Source organism: Lepidothrix coronata, unplaced genomic scaffold (assembly GCF_001604755.1).
Source record: "Lepidothrix coronata isolate B3197 unplaced genomic scaffold, Lepidothrix_coronata-1.0 Scaffold1, whole genome shotgun sequence".
NCBI lineage: Eukaryota > Metazoa > Chordata > Aves > Passeriformes > Pipridae > Lepidothrix > Lepidothrix coronata.
The window spans coordinates 12,551,084-12,565,038 of record NW_016690181.1 but is presented as its reverse complement, the minus strand read 5'-3'; the positions used below and the strand labels follow the sequence as shown (position 1 = coordinate 12,565,038).

Genomic DNA, 13,955 nt, shown 5'->3' with positions numbered 1-13,955 from the left:
TGCACACTATGAGAAATGTTTATTAAATTGATTTTCGTTTCATTTCTTTAAAAAAAAAGGCAGAAAGAAGTTAAACACACTGCTTTGTGGCATGCTCCACAGTATGAAAAAATCCCAAGCATTCAGTTAAGCTGTCAGCGGCTCTGTTTGACCTTTCAGTGTGGTCTTTGAACTCAGACCTGGACAGTTGACACTCCTCCACCAGCCTCTTTCCTCCTCCCTTTTTCAGCTCACAGCCATTTTCTCAGCTGTCACTAGCTCCAGGAGGGATGTTCCCATGGAGAGAGAGGGGTTTGTATTTACAGCTTGCAATTTAATCTCTTTTTTTTTGGGGGGGTTGTGGAGGGGAGCAGTACAGGGCACCATGTTGCACACAAATGCTAAGATATGCAGGAGAGGGGCTGAGGCAGAGCAGGGGTCCTACCTAGTGGTTTCCCCCCTTCACCTCAGCCAGCTTTGGGACTGACCAACTGGCAGAAGAGCCCTGTGGCTTTTGGATCCTGAATGCTTGCAGTGGGGCAAGTCCTTAGCCCTTCACAGCTCCCTCTCTACTTTGTGTTAACTCAGGTCCAGCTTCACAGGAGACCCAAGTGGGTAGTTTTTTCTGGGAGGGTTTCTCAGTTACTTCATCATTCTTAAGCATGACAGTTCCTCTCTGTCCCTGGGCTGACCCCTCCTGCTACAGCTGATGACCATTCCATCAAGTGTGGGGACTCAGCTGGTAACTCTAAAAGCATTGCCCTCTCCTGCAAACATCCTTCTGTCTCTTTTCCCATGACCTTCCCAGCTGCTAGCTGTTCCCCTCCTTCAGCACCTTTCCTGCAGCAGCCACAGGAACGGGAGGCGGCCCAGGAAGCTGCCTCTGGAGCTCTCCTCAGTGACAAGCCACCTCTGAAATGAACCAGAGGGCAAACTGCAGTCCCTGCAGGACAGGGTCTTAGCAAACTTCCTGCTCTTCCTCCTAAAGCTCTCTGATTCTCTCTCCAAGTACCACTTTCTGCCAATTGCTCCTGCCTGGGACAACCCAAACCCCTAAAGGTACACTGTCCAAGGACACACCTGACCTGGATCGAGACCCAGCCTGTCTTCAAACAGAGCTCCAGCTGCATACACAGCATCAACTGAATACTGAACAATATCAAAAATATGGTATAAGGAAAGAAAACAGAACTGAAATGCGTAATGGCATATTTATACACATTTATCAACAGTCAACAAAAAAGGCGGCGAGTTACACATCCATTCTGTATGCTAACAATCTCGATGCACATAGATGTAAACACACATGCTTGGATGATGCGTATACATATAGCCACATAACAGAGTAGATGACCTGAAGGAGCTACGCTGGGGAGCAGGGGAAGGGGTTACCTACTGCAAAACCTCACCTCGTTCTCGATGTGCACAACATGGACATTCAGGGCAGTGTTGCTTTAAGGCTATATCTAAGGCTGAATCTTTTCTTGTCTGACCCCTCAATATAAAGATCTGTTGAAGCACTTCCTCCTCTTACCCAGCACAACTTGAGATATATATATATATATATATTTACCTATATACTTTTTAAAGGCCCTATATACTAAAAGGCAGGAATAGGAAAGGGGAGAGTCAAAGGGAGGAAAATCTTCTCAATGGATCAGTTTGCCCCAGTGCAGGAATTTTCTATGATGTAGCGGCAATGGCCATGGCAGCCATATGCAGCGAACAAGGTACTAGTTTAAAATGATCAATCACAGGTCTCCCTCCCTATCAGATCTGAAGCTCTTTGTTGCAACAAAGGGGGAGAGTGAAATACTTTAAGAAACAGAAATATTCCTGAAGTGGGGAAAGTGATCACTAATTTAAACTCCTCCCCTTACCTGCTTCAAGGTGGCAAAAAGCTGAGAGATACTGTAATTTCCAGCTCAAGTGCCTGTACGGCTAAGGGAAAGGCTTTGCTTAAAAATATATATCTATAGAACTATACATACAGATAATCTTTGTAGTGACATTCTGATTTTATTACATAGCTCCTGGGTCACTCTCCCCCTCTATCTACATGGTAATGGAGTGGCATACAAAAGAAGCCACATACGTCAAATTGATAACCAAAGTTACCAGATCACAAGAATGTGTTTCAACTGGTAAGATCTAAAATCCTGAATTCCCTTGACTTTATAAGCTCATCTATTCTTGATATAACTGGAAGGTCTTAAAAATAAACTTTTTTTTTAAATCAGATTATGACAATTTTCCAGCAATATTACAGTGTGTGACAATGTGCCATAATTAAAGAAAATTTAATTGAACAAGATAGTGATGCAAAGATGAAATTTTAAGGATTATGCATATGGTTGGGAACACCCAAGTGTCATCCTGCAGTACATAAAAGCAGTCTAAAGTCTGCTAAAAGATTTCTAAAATCAGGAACTATTTTTTTAATGTTTTCTTCTTTTTCCAATATAACTTCTGTGTAAGCATTAGCTTAACAGTGGAAAGTTGATATAGAACTAGACTGTCCCCAAAACATATGTCTACAATGAAATATTGAAGGAGGTTAAAAAAGTAACTTAATTTTCAGTTTATATTTGAAAAACTGGGGCTATATTTGAAAAACTGAGACTAAAATTCACTCTCTGACCTTTTAATGTAATGAATCAATGGAAATGAGCAAATTTATAAAGTTATAGCCCCAAGGAAAACAAAAACCCATAAAACCAAAAACCATTTTTACACTTTATAGAGTAAAAAAATTTAAGCATGACCTCTGTTAAGGATTGACCTAACGATGCAAACAGGTCAGAGAGGAACAATGCACCCGAGTTTCCCCTGGGTTACATCGCACCCAGGCAACAGAGGCTGTTTCCTCTCCTCTCCTCTCCTCTCTCCCAGGCTTCAGGCAGTCAGCCAGGCTTCCCTGTGGACAGCCTGGAAATGCCAGGGAGTTGGGGTGATGGTTGGAAAAGATGAGTACAAATTAACAAAACCGCTAAAATCTGCTTCAGCATCCAGTAAAAAAAGTCAGTAAAACCAAGGCAAAATTTTTCTGGTAACAGGCTGCAGCCTTCTCCTCTGCACATATTCCACCAATGTTACTTCTGAGTTACTGGGGGTGGGGAAGGGGGAGGAAGGACTTGATCTCCTGCTACAGCAGCTTTCCCATCACACAAAACTGATGTGTAACTAACTCAGCCACAAAGATACGGGAAAGTTTGATTTATTAAACAAACAAAAAAAAGTACTTCAAAATAAAAATGGTAAGTACTGTATGGTAATATTGGAAGCATTTATATACATAGTTTTCTTTGTCTGTTGTTGAAATGTCTCCTGGTCACTTGGTGGCACTTGGGGTCCCCTCTAGCGCCGTCTTCCCTGCTCCCCCCTTCCCCTCCCCGGCTCTCACGGCTCAGTAGACGGAGCTGTTCCTTATGCCACAGCACAGCACCATGCTCAGGATCATCTCGAAGATCTGTTGAGAGACACGGGGGCACCAGTGAGGCGCCAACCAGTATGATGCACGTCCCCCACTCCATCCTAAGGTCCCCCAATCCACTCTCATGCCAGAGGTAAGGGCAGAGATGCTACATCTTTGCTGCTGTTTTCATTAGGAGTTGGCCAATTTGAGATAAGATGATGTTCTCCTGTTTCTCTCTGGCAGCAGTGGTGTTACATTACAAGCTTCCTGGCTGCCAACTGCACAGCAAATGCCTCGAGATCGCTCCAGCATTACAGCCCAGCCTTTGTACAGGCGCCGGGTTACCAGCCCATGCCACCCACCCCTCACTAGGGAGCAAACCCAACATGGCAAAACAAGCAAATCCTTTCCCACTGCAGACCCCTGCAACAGAACACGGCACCCTGTGAAACAAGTGGTTTTGGAGGCAGCGAGCAGGTTTCAATGGTGCTCTGCCCTTCTGGACGGGCTTGCAGGTCCACTGAGCTTGTCACGTGCCTCCCCTAACAACTCGACTCCATGGAGGGATAACAAAGCCCTCAGTCTTGCCATGTTCCAAAGCAGCTGAGGTGCACAGGGCTGGTGCTGCATGCTGAGCTGCAGGGGCATCTGGAGGAGAGGGATGGATCCAGCCCAGCTGGAAAAGGACCACGGCACCCCGAGGTGGCTTTTCCCTGTCCCACCATGCCGTCATGCTTACCATGATCACAGCGACCACGACAGCAGCGATACCGATCAGGTACAGCTTCCCAGAGAACAGGTCATCGATTTTTCTGTGGCAGTTTGAGTTCTGAAGCAGAGAACACACTGGTCAGATATCCTGCTTTCCCCTCACCTCCCCCCCACCACCCAGAAAGGCAGGTCAGCTTTCTCACTGTCCTGCTTATGTTCCTAGGTCCTGACTCCAGGACTTTCGACCAGACTTCAACCCTCCACACCTGCCAGCCCCCTCAGCCAGGAACAGCAAATGACAAACCAATGGGAACCTTCAACATCCTTCTGCATCATCCCCAAATAAATCTCTACTCTTTATCTAATTCCCAATAAGTCCCCAAATTTTCTTGGCAGCTGAGGTTTCTTGCAGCAGCTGTGCTGACTGAAGAGCAGCTGTGCCTACCTCAAAAAAGCTTTTCAGGGAGTCCTTTGGGCAGAGGTCATCCCTCCACACGGGAGTGAAAGTTGCTGTTAGAGTATCGGAACCACAGCAGTCCAGCTACATGGAGAGAGGAAAAAAAAACACCAACAAAACCCAGCATTAGCAGACAGCAAACACTCATGCAGTGCTCTCCCTACCCTTACACTTCCTTGAAGCCACCCAAGACTGAGGAGGCATCTTGGAAGGAGAAACAAGGGAGGGTAATAAGTCACTAAATTAATCCTTTTTTCTTTCCATGCAATGCAGCTGCTTCCTACAATAGTCCCAGACAGATCTGGCATGGCTATCCCTGGAGGAGAGTGAATCCAACTCTCTCCAAAAATTTTGTTTCCTGCTGAATGGAGCAAGTATCAGGATTAGTTACTAAGAGATTACATCCTTTGTCCACTGAATTTTTATTTAAATCAGGGGTGCTGAGGTAAATGAAAATCAACTTAATTAGAGCCTGAGACAGACTTCCCAGCACAGTGTGAAGGCCAGAATATTGAAGAGAGTGCAACTCTGCTTCTTGAAATGTAAGAACAGCAAACTTGACAGGCTAAGACCTGCATGTAGCATCATTTGCTTTAGACTCTGCTTTTCCCATTCATTTTCCTGACCGCCATTATTAATTCTCCTTCCTCCCATGTTCTCATTTACTCTGGCAGCAGGAAACTTCTACAGAGAAGAGATTTCTACATGGAACTCAGAAAGCAGGCAGCAAAATCCCAGTGCTGTGAACGTATTTGATCCAGTTCACTCAGTTCACTCCAGTTCTCTCATAAGCATTAAAATCCCAGCGTTGCCTTCGTTCCCTGCCCAAGACTTGTAGTTCCACTTATTGCCTCTGCCTCGGTGGGGAGGATCAGTCCACATACACGGACAGTTGCTCCTCACCACCTACCCACGGACAAACCACCCGCAGAAGTTCACCAGCTGTGATCCACAGCACACCCTATCCATCAGTGCCAGCTCTGGCTGACTCCACGCAGCCTAAGCAGGACGTGCAGCAAGAGCAGCAACATCTTACCGTTTCATGGAAGGTCTTCACTACAGCTTTCGCGTTGTTCGCATCCGATTCTCCCATGAGCGCCTGTTGAAGTGCTTGATCGTAGAACTGCTTCACATCTTTGGCTATCTGGGAAAGACATAGGAAAAACTCTCAGCCAGAGAAAGAGGAGGAAACCCATCCAGCAGATGTGCCTGAAGGGGACAGATTCCCTCTAATGAGACTCGCAGTAAGATGAGCACTTTTAAAATAGATTAGGACGCCACTTGTTTGCACAGACATGTGAAAAAAGGCCTCTCTTTCATAGGGCTCAAGCCCCTCCAGCTGTAGCATGTTAAGAACAGCAAATATTAAGAACCTCATCCACCAGCCAGCAGATTCCAGCCAACACTGTCCAAGGGCTCCACAAGCTCTCTCTAGCAGATTAAAGACAGCCAAGGCCTGGAGGGTGAACCACAAGATCTGAGATACCCTTCACCCCATGTGAATGTGCTTCTGGGCTCAGGAATGCAGAAGAGGCTTATTCTGAACCACACAACACATGGAGACAAAGCAGGCAGGCAACATGTTTGCCACTGAGGCTGCAGAGGCAGGACATGCTGGAAAAGTCATGAGAAGGTGGGGTGCGCAAGCAAGGCCATCTGTAGGTATCGGCACCTCAGCGTGCTGGTTTGGAGGGGATGGCAGGGATTTGGGAGAGATTGCACACTAAAACCTAATGAGGCAGCTCACTTGGGTCAGGCAGCTTAGGTGCATTTAGGTGGATGTCAAACTCTGGCTGTGTCCCTACCTGGAGCTGGGCATCCCTGTCCTATAAGTGGTTATGTGGAAAGTTTCATCCACACTCTAACCCTGCCACTGGCTGGTGAACTGTAGCCACCCATGGGGGTCTGCTCCACAGTGCAAGAACCTCCTAATTATCAGGGATACTGGCCTTGTGATTTCTCCTTTAACGCCTTCCCATAATTTGGAAGAGATAGATGAAAGGAGGATGTGCAAGAGAAGGAAAAAAACCCCTATATGAGCAAGAAAGGGAAAACACTTTCTAGAACATCTGCTCTTGGCAGCACAGACTGGATTAGCACATGAAAAAAGAAACTGCAGCAAGAAGGAGCACGATTTCAATCAATTATCCCAGAATTCCTTTGTCACTGCTCAAAAAAGTTTGCTTTGGAGGGCAGTGTTCTCCAATGAAACCATTTGATTCTGGTACATGAAAAAAATATAAAAATAATCCTACTGCTTCTAAAGCATCTCCAAGAAGGCAGGCTAAGGGAGACACTGCCTCCAGCTTTGTGACAGAGTGTCCCTGCTGGAAGCAGCTCTTGATGTCTGGGATCATTCTACACTTGCCTCCCAGCTTGCATTGCTCGCAGCCAAGGCAGGGAGAAGCAAGCCACCTGCCTTGTGAGCAGGGACTTCAAAACAGCCCATTCATCATCAAGGCTGTAAAACCAGCTGATGCCAACAGGCTGCCACCCTTCATTTTAAACTGTAAAATTAATTTCAGGATCTGAGGTCATCGCTCTTGTATTAGCAAATCCTAAATTTCTCATCTTTATGCTCTAATATCCAAGCGCCTTCTCCCCAGGACGGAACACAAGAGCCATGGGGTCCCTCCTTACTCAGGCTTCACTTTTTTTGCTGTTGGTTGCAGTTGCACATCTTGGACTCTTCAGGATTCACGAACTAACATCTGCAGGAGGCACAGCCCTTCTGCAGAGGTTAATTAGTTCATTAAAGTTGCTAGGAAACAGCACCCTGCCTGCATAATAATATGTTTAGCCACAGAAGAGTTTATTCCAGTGAAGTCATGCTCTCTCCCGCTGAATGACTACACGGGTGTTCCCATTCAGGCCAAGCCCATCAGCCATGGACTATATGCATGTGAAAGCTGAGCAGGCCACCACCTACTTACACAGCTGGCTTGCGTCTCTTAGTAAAGTAAACACATTTCCTACTCTGCCAAGAGAGTCTAACCTTGGCTTTGAGTACAAGCAGTCCCCTTCTCTCCTCCAAACCCTCGAGGCCCAGTGATCAACACCCAGCCTGCTGCTTGCTGCAGCACAGCCATAGCTCCCATACACGGACAGTTTTGCACTTCAAGATGAAACTCTGCATGTCTGTGAGCACATGTGACCGTAATGAAAGGAAGGTGAGCAGAAACAGAAGGTGAAAAGCTGCAATTTTCAGTCCTACCCTTTAGTTCACCCCCTCCAACCAGAAAACCTCATCCGAGCAGTCCCTAGAAGGGTGCCTGGTACAGACACAGGGTTTGTACCCCTTGTGCATGCACAACTTATGGATCAGCAGCAACCCCAGTCCTGCCACACAAATGGCCCAAAGCAGGTTATATGATACTGCTGAACAGTAGGAAGCACCAAACAATCCTGTTAATGCAGGCTCTCCCTGTACAGTATTCCCTCCCTTTGGCACTATGCGGCTGGGTTCGCTCTTTGTTCCTTGGCACCTAGGACGTGCAGATGGCTTTCCTTCACGACTTCATGCATGAATCAAATCACTCTGTGACTGACAGTGTGGCAGCACGGAGGAAACCCAAGTGAGACAGGCTATTTTTATCCTAGACATTGCACTACATACCCTAAGAGGCAGCTGCTACTGTCAAGTGCTCACATTTAAAGTTCATCAGCCTGGCCAAGAGGAGTTAGGTGACTTGCCCAGGTCACATCACTAATCCAAGCCCCCATGACTCGGTTTGAGAGCAGCTTGTAAGCAAAACAGCTCATGTCAGGATCTGCTGTGGTTCTGCCCAGGCCTTCCAGTCCCACAAACACAGGTATCAGAGTTGTCTTACCTGGTCTTTGTTGACAAATCCCCAAATTCCAGCCGCAACTTCGCAGGCAAACAGGATCACCAGGCAAGTGAAGAACTGCAAAGGCAAATCAAAAGATGGGTCCTGAACATATCTGGCTACAGGCAAAAGCAGCAACTAGGTGGGTAGAGGTGTGGTTCTACTGACAGAGATCAGAGCAAGGTGTCATCTGACTTCAAACCATTTTATCTCTCATACACACACTTAGCCCAAACACGTTTTCCTGTAACTCATCGGATGCCACCCCATGTCCAGGCTTCCCACTGGGATGGCTGAGCAGGGGTTAGAAAGCCTTCCCCACAAAGGTATGGCAGGGATGAAGATGCCCTGAGCACCATGAGATATATTGTTCCTCTGCATACACCTGCAGGACCCTCCAGACAATGTTCCTGCTCTGCCACAAGTGCTCCAAGGACAGGAATTGCCAGTGAGGGGTTAAAAGCACGTTTCAGCTGCTGAGGAGCTGGGGATGTCAGGGTGTGATTTATGACCAGCTCTCCAGCAGCCACAGCCCTGCAAGGCTACTGCAGTTTTTTGCATAAATACTAACACTGACATTTTCCCACAGTCCCACCCTGTTTGTACAATTCCAGCAGTCCTCTCTGCCACCCCCCCAAAGACTCCCTCCATCTTTTTGTTCAGAAAACATTGTGATGGTTGGTCTGCTAGACTGGGAATAGGAAGCTGTAAAGCTCACACATAAGAGTCAGGTGAGAAGGCACAGAGAGGCACGCTTCATATGCAGCCAACATCACCTCTGTGACAGTATCACTTAGTGGCTTCTTCCTGGGAAAAGCCCAAAAGCGGGAAAGGTGCCATGGAATTAAAGAAGCAAAAGCCCCTGGCTCCTGGGCAGTCTCTGTTCCAGACACATTCAGGACGTTTTCTTCAACAACAGAGGAAACGGGAGTTTCCAGAATGATGCCATGACCTGGCTCTCATGTGCAAGAGCAAAGGGTTATCAGCAAAATGGAAACAAGACTATTAACCTGACAACAGGAAAGGACTTCTAACATCCTTGTCCAGTTCCTGAACAACCAACACCTATCTATCCCTGATTCCATAGGAATATCTTTGGAGGACTGGGTCCTACATCCCCCCAAGGACTCACATCACCCTAAATTGTGGGCGTGATGCCTCTGTAAGTCTCTGGTTAAGCACTGGGGCTCATTCTTGCAGTGGTTACCCTCCAGTGAAGGATAGCTTGTTTATCCCAGATTTGCAGCCACAACTTCCTGCAGACTCAGTTTTTCTGCAAGTTGGCTGCAGAACACCAAGAGATGCAGCTTGATGCTATGGGAACACAGTGATGTTCCTGGCCAGGCAGCTGGATGTGTCCCAGCCCCTTCCCAGGGAGCAGAGCCTGCTCCATGTCAAGCTCCTGCCTTCCTTGGGTCTTGTCGCTCAGCATCCATGATGCCTTTGACACAGGATTTTGATAGTGTGGAGCTTCCTGGTTCTTTTCCCTTCTGCAGTAAGTCACTCCATCAGCGAGCTGAAGGAGCAGGGAGTGTGGCTGCTTCCCTGCAACACCCTGAGGACGCTGCCTGGAAACGTCCTTGGAGCACGGTGGGAGCCTTGGCCAGCAGAAAGTGTCCTTACAAGGCATCTCCAGCCTTCTCTTAGCAAGCCAAGGTGTGAGCAAACACGGGCAGCTCACAGCAGCTAGAGCTACTAATTTCAGCCAAAGCAGACGGTTTCCCTGTTGGGCCTCAGGTACGTTGTACCATCTGCCCTTCTAATCCTCTTTCCAACTTCAAGAGGGAGTGAGGGGTAATTCAGGGTCTCTAATCGCTTGCATTAACAAAAAAAATTAAAATCCAAAGCTGCCAGACCTTGCTACAACAAACCCTGTCGGATTTGTGTCCAGGCTCCTCCTATTCCCAGCAGCAGGGATAATGCCTACAAACTCCTACAGCAGCTCCCATCCACTGACGTTCAGAAGCGCTTTATAAACACTGGGGAGAAGCACCCCCTTCTAACTGGAAATCAGCAGCAACCAGAGGTGAAGTCATCTGCAAGAGCAAGGGAAAGCAGCTCCATTTCCCTCTGTCCCAGCTGAGTCCACACCCATGAGTCACTACACCACCACAAAGAATCCTCCAGCTCAATAAAGCCAAGCGATAGAAAGTCATTCCAATTTAAAAAAAAAAAAATAAAAAAAAAAATGTTTTACCCCTCCAGTTTTATTTTTTATGCATTGAGTTTAAAGCTGAACCACATGTGAGAACTTGCTTTAAATAAATGGGTCTCCCTTGCCCTCAAGGCAAAGGCTTTTGGTGTGTCTATAGTTTATACAATTAAGTTCATCCCGTGCCAGGAATCTCGAGCTGCTGCCTCAAATCAAGGACACCTGTAGCACTTTAGTAATGGATTTTCCAGGATGTACCTAGTTGTTCTTACTAACATATTGTGGGAAGCCTTTGCTGTTTCCTTGTCCAAGCAAATAAAAATAGTAGATGATTCCCTAAAAGAACTGGAATTGCCACAGGCAGCCTTGAGAAGGAGTGAGAGGGGAAGCTGTAGAGGACACTAGGTAAGAAAGAGGGTTTAATGGGTGCTTGGTAAGACAGTCAGACCATGGGGGGGATAGAAGCAAGGGGAGAGTTCACATATAACAGAGGAAATGAGTCTCTAAGAGTCCTGCTGATCTCACCCCTTCTGCTATGCCGCTGGCTTCAGCCTCTTCCCTGCAGCCAGGCACAAGCAGGAGCCTGCCAGCTCAGCTGGAGCTCATTGGGCTGGACAGAGATGCCCTTGGCCAAACAGCGCTGCCTCGCTCCTTGCAGAGGTCACCTAATTCCCACCTCCATGCTCACGCATCCTCCCAGTCCCATTTGTTGGAAAAGCCCCCAGCAAGGAAGGCACAGCCTTGTGCTGCCTGGCAGGGAGATTGTGGTGCCAAGTAGCTTCCAAAGCTTTGTGCCTCTTACCGTTCCCAGAAGACACTGAGACTCCTGAATAGCGCCGTAGCATCCCAGGAACCCCACAAACATCATAACAGCTCCAACTGCGATCAGGATGTAGATTCCTGCAAGGGAGAGTGAGATGTGTTACTGCAGAGCTCTGTACAGCAGCATCTTAGTGCCTGGCCAGACCTTCTGGCTGCCCAGGGCGGATAACTACAGGTGTGCAGGATTAAGGCCGAAGAGGTATGAGTAGAGGTGGCAGCAGACACAGTAGAACACAACGTACATGAGTTGGGTCTCAAAGTGTTTGAAGCTACTAACACCAAAACTTTAATAACTCCATCACCTCCCAAATCAGAGGAAACAGAGAGCTCAAGCAGTACTAGACAGAGGATGTATCAGGAAAGACAAGGGCTTTACAGCATCCTCAAAGCTGTAGCAGGGAGTTCCCCTGGCATGCTGTTTTAAATATTTAAGCAGAGATGAAAATGATTAGTTAGCATATCTTTTAAAATAAACAGTAAGGCATATGGTTTATTTATATTTAACATCACACAAATATTGATTTGGCTAACATTTTAAAGGCATATGAACCACAAAACTAAGGGAACAGCACTGCTTAAGCATCTCATGTAACAAAATTTGGCTTTTTTGTTATAGGTTCTACAGCAAATATGACATTTTTTACTTGAACTTACTGAATTTGCATAGCCAACTTGCACTATAACTAGTTCAAAGCTTGAAATGAGGCATCGGGAGTGGTTCAAAAAACAGAGGAATGAAAGTTTATTCATTCAGGAAACAAGAGCTTAGCTCAAGGCTCAAGTCTGCTGCCATGAGTAATCACCATGGTCTCAGCAACCACGAGACTGGTGAAGCCATAGTGACTACTCAGCCAAACACTACCAGCTCAGTTAAATTTGACACGGCTTTCTCCTGGTGTATCCCTTATATTTAGTGCATTTTTGGTTAACTAATATTCTTAAGTATTGTCGTTCTACTACTCTCTAAGTGAATCTTACTTCTCATCCAAAAGCAATTTGATACATGTAAAAAAATAACCAAATAATTACAAATGAGGCAAGACTGCAGTCATTTTTACAGGACGGTGAGGAAAAAAAGAAGGTATCATGATGAGAATAAAAGAACATGGGGCAGCCCACTGGTAACAGCAACACAGTGAATCTTATTAGTGCTTGGGAGACACATCCCTTCAGTGAAATGTTTTCTTCTGCTATGAGTCAAAATGTTTAATAGTTATTAATCAGTCTGTCAGCATTCCTTTAGGAACAGCCCTAACATATAAACAGAGCTCAAGATTAAAATTGCTTGTACATGCTCGTCATGTTTAAGATTTTTCTTATCTCTGTAGCTTTTAAACAATCTTCTAATAATTAAAATGCAAAGTCTAAAGGGCATGCACTGAGAGCAGAGTCAAGTCAAGTAAACCATTCTCTAAAACACCAGATACATAATAAGTCTCGACTTGTTTAAAATTCCCTTACGGATAGGTCAAACTTGGGGGAGGGTAAACTTTGGCTCCCACTTCTTCCCTCTTTAAAACAAAAATCACCAGCACCCAAACAATGCAAGCACTGATGCAAGGGCCGACTCAGTGAGAGGCAGTGACGGATATGCCACCCCAGCACGTCTGGCGCTGGGACTCTCCGGACGGTGTTTCTCACCGCACTCATGCTATATTTAGGTGCCACAGGGAGGAAACCAGCTGCAGGGGAAGCACCGGCACAATGGAGCGTGCTGACCCCGCAGGAAGCCCCTCTTCACAAAACTTGACGGCAGCTGTGGCCGGAGACACCAACATCCTTGCAGCAACGCTGCCAGCAAAAGGAGAAGGAGGCGCAAGTTGCATCTCCTGATGTGAACTGAAGGGGTTTCAACAGCACCCAGTAGCCACAAAACCCAACAGGCAACTGGGTTGTTGAAGCTTCCCGAGTGGGGGCGAGACACTTCCTCACGTGAGGGTGCAAAAAGAAGGGAAAAGCAAGCAAAAGAAACCTCTCAGGAGAGTTTCTTGGAAAGGACAGGCCAGCAGATAAAGTTTTGTGGTTTTATCGCAACGGCTGGAGATGACATGAGGTGGAGCAGCAGTGGCAGCTGGGCTGAGCTGTATGTGGAGTAGAGGGGCCCCAGAGGGGTTGAGGAGGCACGAAGGAATTCTGTAAAATGAAGGCTGTCTTCTGGACACCTGCCAAGGCCAAGAGAGACTGATGGAGATTGTCAGATGCTACATAACTGCTGTCTCACAAAGAACGAATCAGTAGTGGTATCTCAAAAAACAGTCTGCTTATTGTCACCAGAATCTGCCAATGCCCAAGAACCTGCCCTCACCACACCAGCTTGTACCAGCGAAGCTGCTGGTTTGGGTTTTCAACCCAAACCATGTCTGGTTTTTCTATTTTACAGCACTGGGTGGCTCAACTGGAGAGTCTTCATCACAAGTTGCTTTGGGAAAATGAACTTTGCTCACCCCTGAGTGCAGCAGTTTCTGACTTCTTCTCCCATTAGGATGGCAGAGAGAAAACAAAGCTGAGTTGGGGGCAAGTTATTTCCATGTCTGAGAAGTCACTACTCATGATAACCAGCCCAGTAGATGGGTAGCAAGCAGATGCAGCACA

The 13,955-nt window shown here is 46.7% G+C and overlaps 1 protein-coding gene across 1 annotated transcript in view; it reads right to left on the bottom strand.

Moving 5' to 3' along the window:
* CD81 (CD81 molecule) overlaps positions 1–13,955 on the bottom strand; it is a 33,677-nt gene continuing 19,722 nt past the window's right edge. The window contains exons 3-8 of the mRNA XM_017809516.1: positions 11,344–11,441; positions 8,393–8,467; positions 5,599–5,706; positions 4,551–4,646; positions 4,134–4,223; positions 1–3,448 (exon numbers count right to left, since the gene is read on the bottom strand). Coding sequence (XP_017665005.1) covers positions 3,386–3,448; positions 4,134–4,223; positions 4,551–4,646; positions 5,599–5,706; positions 8,393–8,467; positions 11,344–11,441 — 530 coding nt within the window. The 3' untranslated portion in view covers positions 1–3,385. The remainder of the gene's footprint in view (positions 3,449–4,133; positions 4,224–4,550; positions 4,647–5,598; positions 5,707–8,392; positions 8,468–11,343; positions 11,442–13,955) is intronic.